This window comes from Rhinolophus sinicus, chromosome 15 (assembly GCF_057876585.1).
Source record: "Rhinolophus sinicus isolate RSI-liver-muscle chromosome 15, RSI-T2T, whole genome shotgun sequence".
Classification (NCBI taxonomy): Eukaryota; Metazoa; Chordata; class Mammalia; order Chiroptera; family Rhinolophidae; genus Rhinolophus; species Rhinolophus sinicus.
The window spans coordinates 27796366-27817149 of NC_142515.1; the positions used below are offsets into that span (position 1 = coordinate 27796366).

The following is a 20784-nucleotide window of genomic DNA, read 5'->3' on the forward strand; positions in this document are numbered from 1 at the left end:
CCAGAGCCATAGGTATTGCTGTTCTGTGTCGTTGACCTTCTGACCTTCACCCCAGCTGCTCCTTTGATTTGGAACAGGCCTGTGTATCACATAAGCTCTGTAGGCTCAGCCTTCGAAATCCTGCTCTGGGAGACAAGCTCAAGGGGAGTTTCTTCTTACCTTCTAAAGACCACTAGCATCCTTAAATGCCTGGCTATGTCAGCCACCTTATCAGGCTGAGAGTAGCGTGTCTGTGATATCCTTGGGGAGACGGACCTATGGTCAGCTCCTAAAAGAGTGGGAGAAAATATTAAATATTTAAGTGATTGGCATACATTCAGCAGCAAGTGCAACTCCGGAAGAAACAAGAACTAGGAAACACAAAGACTGTAAGGTGTAGTTATTCCAAAGGAGTTGAATTTGTTTAAACTCTTGTATTTTGTTATTAAAATTGTAAAGAATGGGTTTAGAATAATTTTGTTACTTTTAGCATCCCACCCTCACAGGTTTTCCTCCAGGTGACTCAGTCATGCATATTGTTTTTTGAAACCTTATCATTGTAGAATTCTTTCTTTCATTGCTTTTACTGTATATAAAAATGACAATGCTTTTTTTGCTCCATTTCTAATGCATGTTTTTGTCCTAGAATTATTTTTTAAAAAATATTGTGGTGTCATTTATTAGTTAGTACCTTATAATCTAATGTCTAAGACTTAGGCTTAGTGTCTTGGAATATTATTTTTGAATTAGGTGTATCAGTGCTTCAAATAAGGTAATGGAAATTGAAAGTGTTTATAATTTGTCAAGCAGAAGAAAGATTTCACCATTATTTGAGAATAAACAGTAAATTGTTTTTTGTTTTTTTTAAATCATGGAAATACTTTACAAGACTCTTTGCTAGAAGAGTATGTAATGACCTTGTGGTTTGGGTTCTGTCATTTTTAGCGTTCCCTTGGTGGTTTCCAGACATAACAATATACACCAAAGAAGGGGAAAAATTCTCAAGAACATTCCATGGTCTGATCTTGATTTTAAAATAGTTCTAAGTATAATAGGAAAAGGATTCATCAGAAATAATATAAATTTTTTACTGGGCAAACTCAGAACTCAAGACCCAAAGAAAGAGGCATTAACTCAAAGGACAGGGCTGGATAGGTGGGTCAGAGGGAGACCTCGCCTTTGGTTAAAATCACTCCTCAAGCTGGCCTACTGCCTGTGGTATGGGGTTGGGTACACAGTTCCCTACGGGTGGGAGGGAGAGAGACAAAGGCAGGGACCAGCAGTAGCTGTGAGTGGGGTAGGGACAGCTGACTTCCCTTTCCCACTTTGCAGCCAGCACAAGTGACCTGATGACTCTTTCTACTTAAATTTCAACCTTCCCCGGAAGTCTCAAAGCATATGTCACTCTTTGAGGGCCTTGTCCTCTACTGTGAGAACCTGATTATAGTCAAAGGGAAACCCCATGTAAGTGACTCTGCTTCCAGCCGGTGACTTGAGTATACCCAGTGCCCCAGGAGGTTGACCTGGAAAGAGAAAGAGAGGGGAGGGCCAGGAAACTTGGGGAGAATTACGCAGGGAAAACATATACCTCAGTTTTCTTTTTAAAATGGAATTATACAGTGGGTGGGTGGGAAGCGAGTGAGTAAAATAATTGGTGTAATTCATTTGCACTTGTAAAAGTGGGCTTCGGCCCTGAAGACAAAGTGGTTAGATTCCCTGAGAAAACTGTTGGTAGCCACGGCCTGCATCCTTAGATGTCACACTCCTCAGAGCCGGCTTCCAGACCCTCCGCTTAAAACAGCCCACTCACCAGGAGGCAGCCTGGTGGGCTCTGTGGCATGCAGCTTTGTGACTCACAAATGACAACTTGTTTACATACAGACCTATCCATCTGCATCGATACAGTGTATCTATCACCTTCTGGTATTTTCTCTTTGGCTCCCTGGACACACTGTCCCTCTTCCCTAGAGGGTGGTGGCTCCTGAGAACGCAGTGGAGGCTAAGAGGCAGGAGGTGAGCTGGGCCCAGGAGGCTTGGTGCCCATTTCCCTGGATGGCCTGGGAGGTCTCCCATCCTAGAGGATCCCCTGTGACCCCGCCGGGGCAGGGAAAGGGTGCGGCAAGAATGAGAGAGGGACTTGACCCACTTGGCAATTTTCATTCATTTCCCTAATACCTGCTGAGCTCTGACTCTGTCCTGGGCACTGATCCAGACCTGGGAATACAGTGGTGAACAAGACAGACCAAAGCCCTGCCCTCGTGGGCTTTACTTTCTCGGGGGAGACAGACAATAAAGAGACAGATAACTGTAAGGATAATAAACGGGGAGAGAAGAGAACACGTGGAGAAAGATGCAGAAGAGTACGGGGATAGCATGGTGGGGGTGGGTGGGCTGTTTTAAGCAGAGGGTCAGGAAGCCCGCTCTGAGGAGTGACTGAATGAACTGTGGGAGCCATGGGCTCTCTGGCGAGAGAGTGTCCTGGGCAGACAGAGTGGTCAGTGCAAAGGCTCTGAGGCTGGTGGGTTTCAGAAGCAGCCCGGAGACGTCTGTCTAGAGCAGGGTGAGCTAGGGGTGGCGGGAGATGTGTTTGGAGAGGGAAGCAGAGCCACATCTTTTAGGGCCTTTCTACGTTTTGTAATGAATATTTACTCCAAAGGGGATGGATTTGATTAAACTTGTATTTTGTTATTGAAACTAAACATTTGGTTCTAAGTCAGATGAAAACACTTTGAGCTACATCACGGCATAATCTGATTCTTATGTTTAAAATACCGCTCTGGCCTCTGGTTGAAAATAAGACTGTCCTGAGGGTGAGAATGGCAGCCAAGGGACAAGTTACACAGCTAGTCAGTGGTGGTCGTACACGATGATGTGGCTCGGACATGTGGTGGAGGTGAGGTGCTGAGACGGGGTGGGACTCAGGATAGACTTCAGGTAAAGCTGACCGGGAGGAGCTACCTCCCTCTTTCCTCCTTCCTAAGACCAGGCAGCAAAACTTCTCTTCTGAAATCGGCCCTGGGGGAAAGAGCCCCCAGCTCTGCCTGTCTTGTCCTGTCTGGGGAACCCAGAAAGACCGGCAGGTGTGGGAGACAGGGCCTGAATTGAGGCCTCTGCTCCCACGCTGGCAGTGGAACAGCACTTTGCAGTTTCTAACACACTTGCCGTTTTAATCCCCGCCATCACCCCTGGGAACGAGGCAAGGCAGATGCTGTTACCTGTGTGTTGTAGGTGAGGAGACCAGAGCTGCTTGCCATGAGAGACATGACAGTTTATAGAGACAGAAAGCACTTTGCTATCAGGAATAGAAGGCACACTGCGATTTCTGCTCTGGGAAAAGAACACACATGGCCTGTACTGAGGGGACCCCGCTGAGGTTTTAGTGGTCAGGTTGTGGTTGACATTTTCCCTTTCCTAAATTTTCTTTTGACATAATGTCGTTTGTGTAATTTAGAAAGAAGCAAAACATTCCCATTCCATGGTATTAGGCCAAAACGTAATTGAATTACTGAAACTATTTGGAAAAATAGCTTCTGATGGCAATGAAGCAACAGCCAGCTCTGACTACAGACACCTCACGGTGTTGACAGCAGGTGTGTGGCAGAGCTAAGGAGGCCTTCGTCCATTGTGGTAATTTCTATCCGCTCTTTGATTCTGGGGTGTCTTCCTTGGAAGGGGTGCCTGCTGAATTTTCTTGTTTTCTTTTTTTTACTTCTGACATGTTCTGATGAATTTCCAAACATTCTTTACAGCTTAGAGCATTCTCAGCCTCCAAGTGGACTCGTCATTGACAAGGAATCTGAAGTTTACAAGATGCTGCAGGAGAAACAGGAATCAAATGAGCCCCCGAAACAGTCCACTTCATTCCTGGTTTTGCAGGAAATCCTGGAGTCTGAGGAGAAAGGTAATCAGCTCTGCGTGTGATCAGAGGCCCTTGTTCAAGGCCAGGTGTGAGGGTCAGTCAGGGCTGAAACCAAGGTGAACGGAGCCCCCACTAGCTGGAAAGAGCACAGTGTGCTTTGGAAGGCAAGGCTTTTAAAATGCTAACAGATGGGGAGAGAGAGAGAGAATGTGATCCCAGCCACACCTGGCTAGCTGGTTCCTGTCACCTGTGCGTTAGGAGGCTGAGGCCATTTGTTTGGTTTGCACCCACATGGCACGCTTCTGTGGTGGTTGACACGTGTGAGTAGGTGAAGACCACATGCGATGACAAGCAGAATGAAAATGAAGGAGCAGCACAGTGAAGCCAGGGGGGCTTTCACTTTATGGCTGTGCGTGTGCTCTTGCTCTAGGGTGGATGGCCTCCTGAGAGGCTAAGAGCCCTCTGCATGGGACCTTGGGCAAATCTCTGAGCCCTTCCAGGCCTCTTTTCTCATCTGTCAACCGGGGATAAAAATCCTTTCCTCTCAGATTGGTGTGAGGTTCAAATTTCATAAACTGCGCAGAACACCCGTCACCGTGACAGGCACACTGTAGATGCTTCATAACTACCGTGTTTCCCCGAAAATAAGACCTAGCCAGACCATCAGTTCTAATGCTTTTTTTTTGGAGCAAAAATTAATATAAGACCCGATCTTATTTTAATATAATAGGAGCAGGTCTCATATAATATAAGACCGGGTCTTAAATTAATTTTTGCTCCAAAAGACGCATTAGAGCTAATGGTCCGGCTAGGTCTTATTTCCGGGGAAATGGTATTATTAGGTTTGAAAGCTCGGCAAGAGGCTCCAGGCCAGCCTCTGCTTGTCCATGGTGTGAGTGCATGCCCAGGGCACCTAGGGCCACCCCGTGTGGCTCTGTAGGTCTCAGGAGATAGTCTTCACATTGTAGGCATCATATACTGTGTATTTATTATGGTAATTTTCACTTGGAGAGCAGTAAAACGATCTTAATTCAATGACAACAGTATGAGAGAATTTTGACAGATGGGGGTGTTGAAGAAGGGATGCTTTTCCTCGTGCTCACGAAGGTGTCCCGAGAGCAGCAGCGCTCAGGCTCACGCACCTGCCAGGCGGTTATTCATAGCACCTTTGTGTCTCATGGCCGGCCTACCTAGGAATGACTTTGCTGGAGAGTTGGGTTTTGTACCCCTTCCTGGTCTCTGTGACACCCAGCCCTCTACACTCTGCCTTTGTCCCTTTCTCTCAGGCTCAGGTACCTCATAGGAGTTCTGCTTTCCGCTTCTCTCTCCACCTCTCTCCAACATGGCTGTCTATGAAGGGAGAGTCGGTGCTTCTGGAGGGACACCTGGAGCCTCTGATAGGCCTGCTTCAGCCGGGCCCCGGAGGCATTGACTTGTCTGCTCAGGGTAGCCAGTGAGGGTCAGACCTGAGGGCCCCCTGGAAGAGGAACCTCCCTCTGCAAAGCACCCAGCTCTAGATTCAGCCTCCTGGGAGTCCTTCCCTGAGCTGAAAGTTCCCTACTGAACACACCCAACACCCAGGCTTTCTCCGTTTGGGTGGGTTCTTTAGAGAAATTGGCAATTTACAAGCACAGGAAATTAGGGAAAAAGTTCTTTTATGCTAAAAGGATATTGTTCTACCAGTAATTTCCTCCTTTGCTTGGAGTAGCTGCAATTAGGAAGTAATGAGCCCTACTCTGTAGTAAGTTCCAGCATTGGGCCCTCCTGAAAAATGACTTGAGGGCCAACCCTACTAAAGGATGACAGTTTTGTCAAAACATGAGAAACCACAACTTACTCTGAGTAAGTGGGTGCAGAGCCCTTCAGTTAAGAGAGGAAGAGGCAGTCCATTCCAGCCCAAAGTAGGACATAGACACTGTAGAGGTCATCTAGCCGAATGCCCTCATGTCAGAGAGAAGGACCTGAAGTCCAGCTCAGGGGAGCTGCCCTGAGGTGGCAGCTCCATGCTCATCAAGAACTGGACTCCTTCCTTCCTGTGCTCCATGGACCAAGCCTATTGCTTCCATTCTCAAGGTTACCTCGTGGTCCTAGTTGGCAGCTGGTGCTCCAGCCATCATGCCCTGCTCCAGCCACGAGGAAGGAAGAAGGGAAAAAGGGTTAATTGGGAAGTCCCACTTTCAGATGAACCAGCTTGCTCTTTCCCAGAAGTCCCCCACTACTATTCCATTTACATTTTGACTAGAATTTAGTCACATGGCCATATCTAGTTGCAAGAGAGTCTGAAAATAATAGTTTCCCTGACCCCTGGGCTGAATATCTTCTTGCCCCAAAGAAAATAAAATTTTTTTTCTAAAAAAGAAGAGGGAGATAATGGACCTTGTAGTCTCTCCCATATCTCTTACTATGCACTTGCATTAAATTTTCACTAAATGAAACAACACAGATTCTAATCTAAATGTCACCCACATGTAGAAGGCTCTCCAGGGAGGGAGCGCAAATGCCTTTTTTAATTTGAGATGAAATGGTCAAAGCTTGGACAGTGGCTGGTACATGGACAAAGCACTTCATGAGGGGTACTGTCATTCAAGAAGGCATCTGGTTCCTAAAGCAGCGTTTCGTGGTAGAGTGCTGGCATCCAGGCTCTGTCTGTGACCAGCCATGAGACCTTGAGCAAGTTGCTCTAAGCCCTAATTTCTGCACATATCCAGTGAGGCTAATGGCTGCTTCATGGATGGTTTGAAGTATTAAGGGAAATGGCACGTGTATGAAGTGTCAGGTACACAGTCAGGTCCCCATGGGGGTTTTGGCTGCAACAGGGTTTGGTGGTAAACCTCCAAAGATGCTATGTGGGTCTTCTCATTTTGGGTGAAATTCAGCCTCTGGTCTAGGAGAAAGGGTCTTGGGTTCCTCAAGCTTCATCTTGCTCTGGATCAAACGCCAAAATTTTTTTTTTTTTTTTTTTCTGGTGAAATACATCTGACATAAAATGTACCATCTTAACCATTTTTAAGTATACATACAATTCAGTGACATGAAGTACATTTATACTGTTGTGCTACCATCACCACCATTCACCACAGAACTCTTCATCTTGCAAAACTGAAACTCTGCCCATGAAACACTCACTCCTTATTGCCCACTCCCCCAGCCCCTGGAAACCACCATTCTACTTTTGTTTCCATGAATTTGACTGCTCCAAGTACTTCATGTGAGTGGACTCCTACAGTATTTATCATTCTGTGACTGTCTTATTTCACTGAGCATAGTGTCCTCATGGTTCATTCATGTTGTAGCACGTGTTAGTATTTCCTTTTTAAGGCTGAATAATATTCTTTAATATGTATGTACCACATCTTGTTTATCTGTTCATCCATCCATTGAAGGACATTTTTAACAAGAGGAAACTTGGAGGGAGACATGGACTGAGAAAAAATAGGGGCTCCGAGGTAAGAAAGCTGGAGCCTTGCTCATTAAGTATCAATGCTCATTCTGGCTGGTGCCCAGTGTTCCAGGAGAATTCTCAGATGATCAAATCATGAGGACCACCAGGTGCTAGGTCAAGGACCATGACTTTGATTCTCTAGGCAATGTGGAGCCATGGAAGGTTTTGAGCAGTGCAGTGCATGGAAAGAAAGCTGTGCTTTATTGACTCAACTCATTTTCACTTTTCTTCCAGAAAGCTTTGAGCCATTAAAATCCCAGGCTGGAAGAAGAGAAATTTGGAAATGTTTGTAGTTGCCCAGAGTCTCAAGGGAGCTGATATTTTTACTGTAAGCTAGTTGAGAGGGAAGGAAGAAGTGAAATTTGTTTGTATTTTCAGTTTTGGCTAAATAAGTGAGTGAAGAAAATAGAGCCAGTAGGTGGCGCTATAGGGCTGAACAAGCCGCACCCAGGATGGCTTTATCCAGCGTGCAGCCGCCTCTGCTCCTGCTGTGCCGTTTCATCGAGTTCAGTTTTCTTTATTCCAGAATTGGTTATGGATTCTCCTCCTACGAAGTGAGGCTTGCATATCTCTCCTTTCTTCTCTCCTTCTACCCTCTTGCACTCCCTGCCTTTTCCTGGTAATTTTTCTGCTGATTCAATGAGTTGTTTGAAAAACAGCCCATCACATAAGAGACCCTGACTGCCTTGAGTTGGTTCCCTCAGCACTGTTTCCTTTCCAAGCTGTACAGGTATGCGGAGATGCTGCCACTTCCTTCTTTTTACAGTGTAGGCAGCCAGGGTGGCTCCAGCACCAATAGCCAGAAGATGAGAGAGTCCATTTGGTATGCTTGGAGGCATGAAGCTGCTCGTCCAGGCCCTTCTGAGATTCCTGTAGGGGGCCAGGATCAGGGTGAGATCAGGAAGGCATTTGCCTGGGGTACAAAATTTAAGGGGGCACCGAAACACTCAATAATCAAGACACAAATGATAGTTTAAAAAAACAACAATTTTTTTTGCAAAATTATTAATGCAAAAGAACATTCCATAATGTACAAAGTTGGGACTGTGGCCAAGGAAGGGAGGAAGGTTTAGGGAGGCAAGACAGTACCTTGGGCTCAGGGATAACCAAAGCACCAAGGTGGTTTCCTCGATACACCTGCCGACGGGGCAGCACCAGCCCTTCCCCAACCAAGCCTGTCTGTAGAGCTCACAGCTGAATCAGTTCCCAGCCCTGCTGGGAGAAACCTGAGAGACTGTGTCCTAAACACCCATGATGGGCCATTAAAATCCCAGGCTGCTTTGAAATATCCACTCTTGGGGCTCTCCATCAGGCAGCCAAGTATCCCAAGCTCTTTCATTATATTAGTTAGCAGTGGCTTGCAGCAGCAAATGCATTTCTTGCACCTGTTACTCAAGGGCTGCTGCTCAGGAGTGGCTTGGCCAGGTTTAGCAGGGCTGGGCCGGGCTCCGTGAGTCTTCTCATGCTGGAGCCCAGAAGAGGGAGGCTCTCCAGGGCTTGCCGTTCTTGTGGCGTAGGGCGGAGGCTCAGTGGAGACCAAGCCACACAAGTGCACTTGGTGCTTCTGACTGAACAGGGTTCACGTCTGCTCATATCCCATTGGCCAAAGCACGTTATATGGCAAACCCAAAGTCTGGGATGGGGAAGTACACTCCACCAAGAGCAGGATTTCTCAGACCACATGCTGTTGACATTTTGGGCCAGATAAATCCTTATGGTTGGGCTGCCCTGTGCATTTTAGGACATTTAGCAGAATACCTGGCCTCTACCCACTGGATGCTAGTAGCACTCCCCTCTAGTGTGACAACAAAAACTGTTCCCTAGGAGACAGAATCATCTCCAGTACAGAATCACTGACGTACTGGGAAGCATGCGAAGATAGGGAGGGTAGAGAATTGAGCAAAATGTATAATCTACCACGCCTAGCCACTTATAGTGCCCCTATTTGAACACATCTCAGTTTTAGGTTCAGAAGCACCAGTCAGCATACAGGGATTCGATTTCTAAAAGGACAGGAGAGCCAGGCCAGGGTCCTCATTTGTCAGTCCCAGGGTTTCCCACCATGGCTGTAGTTATGAATGACGCTGCCCTCCCCGCTCTCCTTACCTTACACAGAAAGCCATCTTTATTGCTCTTATCCAGTGGTTCTCAAAGTGCGGTTCTCGGACCAGCAGATCGGCAGCACCAGCAGCATCTGCGAACATGTTAGAAATGCCTTACCCCAGGCCCTACCTTAGGTCTTACCCCAGGCCCTACCCCAGGCCCTACCCCAGGCCTTACCCCAGGTCTTACCCCAGACCCTACGCCAGGCTCTATCCCAGGCTCTACCCCAGGCCCTACCCCAGGCCTTACCCCAGGTCCTACCCCAGTCCCTACCCCAGGCTCTATCCCAGGCTCTACCCCAGGCCCTACCCCAGGTCTTACCCCAGACCCTACGCCAGGCCCTACCCCAGTCCCTACCCCAGGCTCTATCCCACGCTCTACCCCAGGTCCTACCCCAGGTCTTACCCCAGGCTCTACCCCAGGCCCTACCCCAGGCTCTACCCCAGGCCCTACCCCAGGTCTTACCCCAGACCCTACCCCAGGTCCTACCCCAGTCCCTACCCCAGGCTCTATCCCAGGCTCTACCCCAGGTCCTATCCCAGGTCTTACCCCAGGCCCTAACCCAGGCCTGCTGAATCAGAAATTCTGGGGTAAGCCTAGCAATCTGTGTTTTGTAATAAGCCCTCCTGGTGATCTGATGCACAATGAAGGTTGAGAACAGCTGCTTTAGTTCAAAGAAGTGGGTTTTAACCAGGGGTATAGGATGAGGCCTCCTGGGTCCCCTGCACCTAGAGGTGCTTGTTCAGCAGACCTGGGGTACACCCTGGTCTTTGAATTTTATGAAATCTGGTGCCCGGGATGCTCATAGGTGCTTTTTCGGAACCACTGTTGTAGAGACTTCTTTGGCTCCTTCGGCCAAAGCATGTTGAACTAAGGTAGGGACCGTGATGCATTTGTCATGGCAATCTGTCATTCATTTCCGCATATTTCTTGAGCCTCTGTTGTTTGCTAAACCCCATGCTATGCTTTGTGGACTATTGAAAAATACATAAAACAGGGTTCTTGTGCTCTAGTCATTTGCAGTCCTGACAGAGACCTGTGTGAATAGCTGATGCACATAACAGTACTGCAGGGCACATCGTAGGAAAAAAATAAGGGACATGGACATATACCCAGCTAATGACACAGCAGTGGTAGTAAAATTAGTAGCTTACCATTATGGATAGCTGCCATGACACAGGGCTCTGAAGAAGTGATGAAAGTAGCTGTAGTCAGTTCAGCACCCAGCAACCAGGAGCCTATTTTGTGTGTATGAAGCTGACTGCAGGAAGGCTGCTTACTATGCTCTGTAACAGCTGCTTTTCCTCTGGCTGTTTGTAGCATGCTCCACTGTAGTGACTTTGTTTTCCTTGTGAATTGGGTTTCTTTTAGGCATCTAACTACACTGTCTTTTGATGATCAAATACTGCCTTTATTCATTCATTCATTCATTCATTCATTCATTCATTCATTCATTCAATCTGTATAAGGCATCTTTAAGTTCCCCTGTCAGTGTTTGCATGTATTTAATCAGAATGTAATAAATACGTGTTTTGAGGGATGACCATGTGCCAGGTACTATGGGAGGGCTTTACGGGCATTTTTAAATAGTTTTGTACCACTGTGAAGGGAAACATGATGTCCTGTTTTATAAAAAAGGAAACTGGGGACCAGAGAGGTTAAGTAACTTGCCCAGGATCACAGCAGTCAGATCTGTTTGAATCCAGTCTCCATGACCTTGCTGGAATATACGTATAAATGACTCTGAAAGAACTAAGTGATACTTAAATTGCAGTCTTGAACTTCCTGGCCAACCTAGGTGTTTTCCTCATTTTAGGGGATCCCAACAAGCCCTCAGGATTCAGAAGTGTTAAGGCTCCGGTCACCAAAGTGGCCGCCTCTATTGGAAATGCCCAGAAGTTACCCATGTGTGATAAATGTGGCACCGGCATTGTGTGAGTATCTGCATCCCGTAGGCCTTGGGGGACCTGCGGGTTGGGTAAACCATGAAAATATGAAAAGTGCTGGATGTTGCATATCTTGGGTATGATGGGAAAAAATAAATCCTACCTGAAAAATGGAGCAGAGAGACTTGATAGGTCCTGTGTCCTAGAGTCAGCCAGTGAAGGTTTTCCTTGGCCATAGAACCCTTAGGATGTGAACATGTGAAACCAGAAGAAGCAGGGCTGCTCTGTTGAAGAGGGAGAGACTTCTGCAGTTTCAAGTGTCATGTCAGGAATGAGAGGTCCCCTTTATGACTGGAGGCCCATTGGGAGGCCCTGATCTGCCCTTTGATGGGCCTCTGGGGAGAAGCCCCCTGGCCCTGGTGACACTTTTGTGTGCTCATCACTAATGGAGCCACTTTCCTCCCTCCCTCCTGCAGTGGTGTGTTTGTGAAGCTGCGGGACCATCACCGCCACCCTGAGTGTTATGTGTGTACCGACTGTGGCACAAACCTGAAACAGAAGGGCCATTTCTTTGTGGAAGATCAAATCTACTGTGAAAAGCATGCCCGAGAGCGGGTCACGCCACCCGAAGGCTACGACGTGGTCACCGTGTTCCCCAAGTGAACCAGCAGATCTGCACCCAACACTGTTCTCCAACCAGCCCCTGTTGTAACCTGTTCTCTAAATGCTCTGGCCCTCTCCTCTCTTGGAAGTTCTTGTTTACTTTGGTTTTATCCCTGCTCATGAAGTGTCGCTTCCCTCTGCCTCTGCTAACTGACTCACACTGCTGTGTGATGCCGGCTTTTACCACTAATGGAAAATTGTTCTGTTCAGTGTCCCCATGCCAGCCTCATGGTGTCTTCTCACCTCAGTTCATCTCTGCTGCAAATGGACATCAGCCGAATTTGAACCAAACCGAATTTAATATCTGAAATGGATTTTGTTTTTACTCAATAAATTTATAAACTAAGGTGGTGTGGTGGCCTTTATCATATTGGATAATAATGGGTTAAAACTTTGGGGATAATGGTTTAACCCCCACTGCCAGCTCTCACTGACTGGTGCTTGCCTGGGCAATGGCTCTAATTGTTTTGCATTCCAAATTGTCCTTTGATTTTCCATTTTCTTTTTTTGCTCATTCTCCAATCTAAATGAAGATATTGGGTAAAAATCAGTTTTTAGCCTGACTATCAAAATAGTCTTACTTTACAAGCACACATCTCCAAAAGAAACTTTCTTATTCCTTATAAATTCATCTGTAAAATAAAGGAGTTGAACTAAATCATGGTCCAATTTTAAAACATGCAAACTCACTGCGTTCTGGTAACTGCAATATGCTAAAATTCCACAAGATGGCGTGCTTTCCCCTATGAAAGCAGAACCAAGGGCCTGAAGTGGTCAGCTTTCCTAGAAATCTGACTTGGTTTTTTTGCTTCATGGAAACAAGGAACAACATCTTTCTCTCCTCCCCCTTTCCTTATCTATACTTAAAAACCAAACAAAACATCTTATTTACTTTTTATATACAAAAAAATGACAATAAAAATGTGCTTTTAGTAATTTCTACTCCTTTTTCTTAGTTTTTTCTTCTAGAGCAATATGGACTTTTCCCTTCTTTCTTGTAATCTTTCAAATATCTGACTTCATCTTTCTTTTCTCTCTCTCTTTGCTCCTTTCCTCTCTGGACCTACACTTAGTTATTTCAACTTAATATATAAAAGGGTTTCATGATTGTGAGCAACAGCTCTCCCTGCAGCTGGGCTGGCGACCAACTGCCTCAGCTGGGGGATCGCAAGGCTCATAATACCAGCATGGGCCAGGGAGCTGTGTCCTACACAACTAGACTGAGAAACAACAGCTTGAACCGGAGTGGGGGCGGGGATGGGGGTGGCCGAAGAACGGGGAAAAAGAAAAATTAACTTGATTATATAATCTGAAAGACAAATTTACAGTGCATGATTTATTGCTTTAAAAAATATTTTCCACTTTACCTCACTCTTTGATCCTATGTTTTTTCCTGAGCTATGCTACCTGCAATGGGATCTGCTTCTGTATTTTCCAGAACCATTTTGATTATAAAGATCAGAGTTTTATTAACTCAATGAAGAAATTAATTGAAAACATCAGGATTCTGAGCTCACCATGAATCCAAGCAAGGCCAAGATACTTTCTTTCTGAGCAATCATTCATGTTCTTGTCTCTTCCAAGTCTAAAATTTATCTAGACCTATCTGTGACATTTAGTGTTTTAACACTAAAATCTTGCCCAGAGCACAGTCATCCATCGGAAAGACCCTGGGGATCACTTAGTCAGTTCTATCATTTTATTTTATTTTTATTTTTATTTTTTTAAAGGGTAGTTAAAACCAACAACTTTTTTAATTATTTTTTTTTAATTGGGAACAGTGTGTTTTTCCAGGGCCCATCAGCTCCAAGTCGTTGTTCTTTCAATATAGTTGTGGAGGGCACAGCTTAGCTCCAAGTCCAATCGCCATTTTCAATCTTAGTTGCAGGGGGCGCAGCCCACCATCCCTTGCGGGACTCGGGTTGAACGAGCAACCTTGTGGTTGAGAGTCCACTGGCCCACTGGCCCATGTGGGAATCGAACCGGCAGCCTTTGGTGTAGGATCATGGTAGGATCACGGAGCTCCAACCGCCTGAGCCACCAGGCCGGCACCATGATTTAGTCTTGGTGGGTTATATGTTTCTAGGAATTTATCCATTTCTTCTAGGTCATCAAATATGTTGGCATTTCTCATAAGGCAGATTTAGTGGTGAAGAATTCTCTCTGCTTTTGTAAAGGTAAGTGTTTATCTTCCCTTCATTTCTGAACGATAGCTTTGCTGAGTAAAGTGTTCTTTGTTGGCAGTTCCTTTCTTTCAGTACTTTGAATGAATCGTTCCATTCTCCCCTGGTCTGCCAGGTCTCTGTTGAGAAATCTGTCAATAGCCTTTCCCTTTCATGAGAGAAATTTCTCTTGTTGCTTTTAAAATTCTCTCTTTGCTTTTGATTTTAAACAGTTTTATTTGTGTTTGGGAGAAGGTTGCTTTGGATTGAAATTTTGGGGTGACCTTTTAACTTCATGCCCTTGGATGTCCAAATCTCTTCCTAGGTTTGAGAAATTGTCAGCTATTATTTCATTAAAGAAACCCTCTACCCTTTTCCCCCCTCTCTTCTCCTAGGACTCCAATGATGCATACATTATTTTTCTTGACAGAGTCCAGTAAGTCCTATAGGCTTTCTTTATTTCTTTTCATTGTTTTTTCTTTTTGCTACTCTGAAACGATCATTTCAGTTGATCTGTCTGCTAGCTCACTGATTCTTTCCTCTGCTTGTTTTAGTCTTCTGTTGAAACTGTTGAATTCTTCACTTCAGTTATTGTATTCTTCAGCTCCAAAATTTGTATGTTTTATATTTCTTTGTTAAACTTGTCATTTTGTTCTTTTATTGTTTTCCTGATACCACTAAATTGTTTATCTGTATTCTCTTGTAGCCCTCTGAGACTCTTTAGAACAATTGTTTATAATTCTTTGTTGGGCAATTACTGGACCACCATTTCTTTGGGGCCCAATTATGAGAGATTTACTGTAGTCCTTTGGTGGACTCATTTTTCCCTGATTCTTCATGATCCCTGGAACCTTGCATAGGTGTCTGAAGATTTGAAAAAGCAGTTACCTCTTTTAGTCTTTTTCAGTAAGAGAAGACTTTTACTTGTGGGTGGGGGCATGCTGGAGTATGCTGTGACTCTAAGTCAAGAGGTGCAGGGGGTGAAGTGTGGGAGCATGTGGCAACACTGGCTCTGGGAAGGCATAATGTCTCTGGCTCAAGCTGCTGGGGTCCACAGCATTGAGAATTCTGTGGACCTTGCTGAGCACTGCCAGGGGTCTGCAGTGGCTGCAAGGGCTGTAAGGGTCCTCAGTGGTGCCTCCGGGACCAGGACAGGCACACTAGTGGTTAGAGCTGGTGGTAAGCACACAGCTGCATGGGCCAGCTGTAGGCTCTATGTGGGGGCAGGGGCCAGATGCAGACATACGTAGTGTGGAGGGGCCAGGGTAGGCAGCAGGGGTCAGGCTCACTAAGGACTCACTGGCAGTTACAGAGGCCCTACTGGGGTGTACACTCTCCCTGCAGGTGTGTGCACTGCAGTGAATGTCAGGGATGGGGGTTAGGCCGTGTGCATGCAGGCGCCCCGCTGGAGAGGCTAGCTACAGGTGTGCTTGGGGATGCTCGCCAGGGACAGAAGACAGGACCTGATCTGGGCCCACAAGCAGCTGCAGGTGCCCTGGCTGTCAGTGTGCTCTCTCATGGGTGCACACCCTCCCCCCAAGCATATACTCTGCAATGGAAGCCGGAGGTGGGGGTCGGGTTGGGGACAAATGGGTGCTCAGCTGGAGGGGCTAACTTCAAGTGTGTGCCCAGCAGTGGGTGTTTATGGGTGTGTGTGTGTGTGTGTGTGTGTGTGTGTGTGTGTGTGTGTAGGCTGACGTTTTGCACTCACACAGCTGCAGAGACCTGAGTTGGCTTCTGGTGTGATTCCTGGATTCCAATTGGGGTGGGGCCAGGAAGTGGGGAGGGACTCCAGCAGCTGGCATCAGCAAGTGTGAATACCTGTGGGACAAAAGCTGGTGTCATCTGCAGGGGGTCCAAGCTGGCTGTGCTGGCTATGTTGGTTTTGTCAGTGGTGAAATCTGCTGGGTGTGTCTTCTGAGCAGGTCACTGTGAACCACAGTGTTCCTGCCATGTGGCTGCTATTAGTAACCCTTTCTTTTCTTCCTGGTTCCTAGCATCTCTATACATCTCCGCTTTGCTGGTCTGGGTGGGATGAAGCTGAAGCAGGACCTGTGTGTGGTTACCCGAAAGGATAGAGAAGCCAGTTGCTCGCTCCGCTGTTCCTTTCCTAGTGAGGGGAACTCTTTTGAGCTGGAAGTTCCCTCTTGGTGCTGAACAATGCCAGGTTGGAGGATAAAATGATTTTTAACATGAACTTGTACCTGTATTCTACCTTCTCACGAATTAGAATCCTGGCCAGAGTACCTGGAAAGTAGATTTTGTACTGAAATATTCCCATGTAGCTTTGTTTAGGATTTAATTGTCAGCAAAAGCAAAGGCAAAGAGACTGTATGTCTTGGATTAATAGTCCAGTTTCGTTTTGAGCTCTGACGGAGGGTTTCAGGTAAAATAATGCAGCTTCCTAACCTTTGCTATCCTTACCATCTGAGGTAAAACAGCTTGTCATAAACTTCCACTGTCTTTAAGGTAGCTGACATTTGTGTAGCAGAGAGTTAAATTTTAAAAACAATGTTTCCTATGCTCAATATTATATTTAAATTTTCTTCAGGGGTGGCTGGTTAGCTCAGTTGGTTAGAGCATGACTGGTAGCACCAAGGTTGCCGATTCGATCCGTTCATGGGCCACTGTGAGCTGCACCCTCCTTAAAAAGTAAATAAAATAACATTTCTTCAGATTCAGGTAATCAAAAACAGCCTACATTTGCGAAATGAAAGATCCTTCAACTTGTAGCTCTGATATTAACCCACTGCGTGACTGCTGTGTTTCCCCGAAACTAAGACCTAGCCGGACAATCAGCTCTAAGGCGTCTTTTGGAGCAAAAATTAATATAAGACCCGGTGTTATATAACATAATATATAACATAATATATAACACCGGGTCTTATATTAATTTTTGCTCCAAAAAACGCCTTAGAGCTGATTGTCTGGCTAGGTCTTAGTTTCGGGGAAACACGGCATATGCAGATGTCTTTGCTTCTTTGAGCCATTATTACATTGCTCTTAAAATAAGTCAAGAATTTCATTAGATGATTTCTAAGATCTATTCCAGTTCAATTATTTCTATGTATTCTTCCTTCTGTGACGAGTAAAATGGCCAAGCACATGACATGAACCCCCAGAAAGGTTGCATAGACAGAGCTAAGACACAAGTTTCTCAGGCAAAGGGATTGCTCTGAAGAGAGACAGTGAGAGAGAATTATTTTTAAACAATTTATATCTATCTATATCTATATATCTATACACACATATGCATACACATAATACATATATGAGTATATGTTTGTTTTTTTAGACTTTATCATTTATATCCCTCACACAGTGCCAACCCCCTTCCCCCATCCACTACCCCTCTGACTATCCACACAGCCATTATATTTACATTGTCTCTATTCCTAATGCTGTACTCCGCTTCTTGTAACTATATATATACATACATATATATATATATATACATATATGTATGTAAACTTGTAGTTGACATTCATTATTGTTCAGCTTCGGCTTCAGGTGTACAGTGCAGTGATCAGGCATCTACATCTTCCCTGAGGTGGTCTCCCCAATGAGACAAGTGTCCATCAGATACCCTACAAAATCTTTACAACGTTATTGATTACATTCCCCAAATTGACTTTTGTGACCCCGTGGCAATCGTGTGGTTACTGACTGTACTTTCTAATCCCCTCACCTTCCCCCTTATCCCCACTCCCTCCCATCTAGCAACCCTCAGTTTTTCCTCTGTGTTTCTGAGACTGTTTCTGATTAATACGTTCATTTATTCTTTTATTTAGATTCCACATATAAGTGAGATCATATGGTATTTGTCTTTCTCTGTCTGACTTATTTCACTTAACGTAAGGTTCTCTAGGTCCATGCATATTGTTGCAAATGGTAAGATTTCATTCTTCTTTATGGCTGCGTAATACTCCATTGTATAAATGTACTACAGGTTCTTAATCCAGTCGTCGATCGATGGGCCATTTCCGTTGTTTCCATGTCTTGGCTATTGTGTATAGTGCTGCAATAAACATAGGGGTACATACATTTTTTTGAATTAGAGTTTTGGATTTCCCTGGATAGATACCTAGGAGTGGAATAGCTGGGTCATAAGGTAGTTCCATTTTCATATTTTTGAGATACCTCCATACTGATTTCCATAGTGGCTGCACCAATCTGCAATCCCACCAGCAGTACACAAGGGTTCCTTTTCTCCACAATCTCGTCAGCACTTGTTGTTTGTTGATTTCATCATGACAGCCATTTTGACTGGGGTGAGGTGGTGTCTCACTGTGGTTCTTATTTGCATTTCTCTAATGATTAGTGAGGTTGAGCATTTTTCTTATGTCTGTTTGCCATCTGTATGTCCTTTTTAGAAAAATGTCTCTTCATGTCCTCTGCCCACTTTTTAATTGTTTTTTTTAATTGTTTTTTTTTTTTTTTTGAGTTGAGTTTTTTATAAATTTGGGATATTAACCCCTTATTGGATATATCATTGGCAACTATCTTCTCCCATTCAGTAGGATCCCTTTTTGTTTTATTGATGGTTTCCTTTGCTGTGAAAAAACTTTTTAGTTTGATGTAATCCCACATGTTTAGTTTTTCTCTTATTTCCCTTGCCCAAGGGGATATATCAATAAAAATCTTACTCTGGGTAATATCTGTAAAGTTTCTTCCTATATTTTCTTCTAGGAATTTTATGGTTTCAGATCTTACATTTAAGTCTTTAACCCATTTTGAATTTATTCTTGTATATGGTGTAAGGAGGTGGTCCAGCTTCATTTTTTTGCATGTGTCTGTTCAGGTTTCCCAGCACCATTTATTGAATAGACTGTCTTTATCCCACTGTAAATTCTTGCTTCTATTTTCGTTGATTAAATGACCATATAGGCATGGATTTATTTCTGGGCTCACTATTCTGTCCATTGATCTATGTGTCTGTTTTTATGCCAGTGCCATGCTGTTTTGATTACTGTAGCCTTGTAGTATAATTTGATGTCAGGTCTCGTTATACCTCCCACTTTGTTCTTATTTCTCAAGATTGCTGAGGCTCTCCGGGGTCTTTTATAGTTCCATATAAATTTTAGGATTATAAGTTCTATTTCTGTGAAAAATGTCCTTGATATTTTGGTAGGAATTACATTGAATCTGTATATTGCCTTAGGCAGTATGGACATTTTAATGATATTAATTCTTCCTATCCATGAGCATGCTATGTGTTTCCATCTATTTGTATCTTCTTTAATTTCTCTCTTCAGTGTCTTATAATTTTCTGAGTATAGCTCTTTTACTTCTTTGGTTAAATTTATTCCCAGGTATTTTATAGTCTTTGAAGCAATTATAAATGGGATTGTTTTCTTAATTTCTCCTTCTGATATTTTATTATTGGTATATACAATTGCAACTGATTTCTGAGTATTAATTTTGTATCCGGCTACTTTACTAAATTAATTTATCAGTTCTAATAATTTTTTGGTGGAGTCTTTAGGGTTCTCTATATATAGTATCATGTCATCTGCATATAATGACAATTTTACTTCCTCCTTACCAATTTGGATGCCTTTTATTTCCGTTTCTTGTCTGATTGCTGTGGCTAGAACTTCCAGCACTATGTTGAATAGAAGTGGAGAAAGTGGGCAACCTTGCTTTGTTCCTAATCTTAAGGGGATGGTTTTAGCTTTTCTCCATTGAGTATGATGTTAACTGTAGGTTTATCATATATGGCCTTTATTATGTTGAGATATGGTCACTCTGTTCCCACTTTCTTAAGAGTTTTTATCATAAATTGCTGCTGGATTTTGTCAAATGCTTTTTCTGCATCTATTGATATGATCATATGATTTTTATTTTTCATTTTGTTAATGTGGTGTACCACATTAATTGATATGTGGATGTTGAACCACCCTTGTATATCAGGCATGAATCCTACTTGATCATGGTGTATGATCTAAAATTGTTTTAAAATCTATTCTTGTTCCAGAACCTGAGGCAGTGTACATCAGATGAGGGATTGGACAGCCAATAACGGCATTTCTTTTTTTTTTTTTTTACGGCATTTCTTTGTAATCAAGTTCTTTGAATCTTTGGACCCTGGCTTCCTGAAGTCTAAAGATTACGAAAGTACAAATTTTTCTGAACTCTCATTTTTATTTGTCATGGTGAAACTATTGACTCTGTAACTGTTTAATTTTAAATCAATTTTTTTATTGCCAAAGTGAGACTGCAAGATACATAATAATTACTCAACAAATGTTCCTGAAATATAATTAAATTGAAATACTTTCCAATGCAGAGTTCACAAGTTATAAAACCAGAACTGGAATCCTTACCTTGCCTTAGAAATGGAAATTTGGGTGAATTCCGTAAGTTCTGATTCTCATTTTCCTCATCTGTAAAATGGATAAAAAAAATACCTGTCTCATGAGTTGTGAGATTCAAATAATAAGATATTCACAAAAGTGCTTCATAAACTTCACAGACTTCTATAAATCAAAAGAATTATTGATTTTGAATTAAAGAAAGCAATTTATTTTCTTTTATAAAGCACTTTGACATTCTAGGCACTTTATTGAAAAATCTAATAGTGGTTTTACAGAAGACTATTTAAAGTAGGTTCTTTCACGTAATATAAAGTGGCACTTTTATTTTATTACACTTAGAAAGTGCTCTAAATATATTATTAGGTTGCTGCAA

At 43.9% G+C, this 20784-nt stretch overlaps 1 protein-coding gene and 1 long non-coding RNA gene across 2 annotated transcripts in view; both read left to right on the forward strand.

The window, feature by feature from the left end:
• The window catches only part of PDLIM1 (PDZ and LIM domain 1), a 40225-nt gene extending 27947 nt beyond the window's left edge, over nucleotides 1-12278 (forward strand). Inside the window, exons 5-7 of the mRNA XM_019724706.3 lie at nucleotides 3729-3880; nucleotides 11200-11317; nucleotides 11746-12278. Of these exons, the coding sequence (XP_019580265.1) occupies nucleotides 3729-3880; nucleotides 11200-11317; nucleotides 11746-11932 (457 nt within the window). The 3' untranslated portion in view covers nucleotides 11933-12278. The remainder of the gene's footprint in view (nucleotides 1-3728; nucleotides 3881-11199; nucleotides 11318-11745) is intronic.
• Nucleotides 12279-14139: 1861 nt separating this feature from the next.
• On the forward strand, nucleotides 14140-16762 carry LOC141572794 (uncharacterized). The gene is made up of 2 exons (XR_016018904.1): nucleotides 14140-16002; nucleotides 16092-16762. It is a non-coding gene; the product is annotated as an uncharacterized LOC141572794 (long non-coding RNA).
• The last annotated feature ends 4022 nt before the right edge of the window (nucleotides 16763-20784 follow it).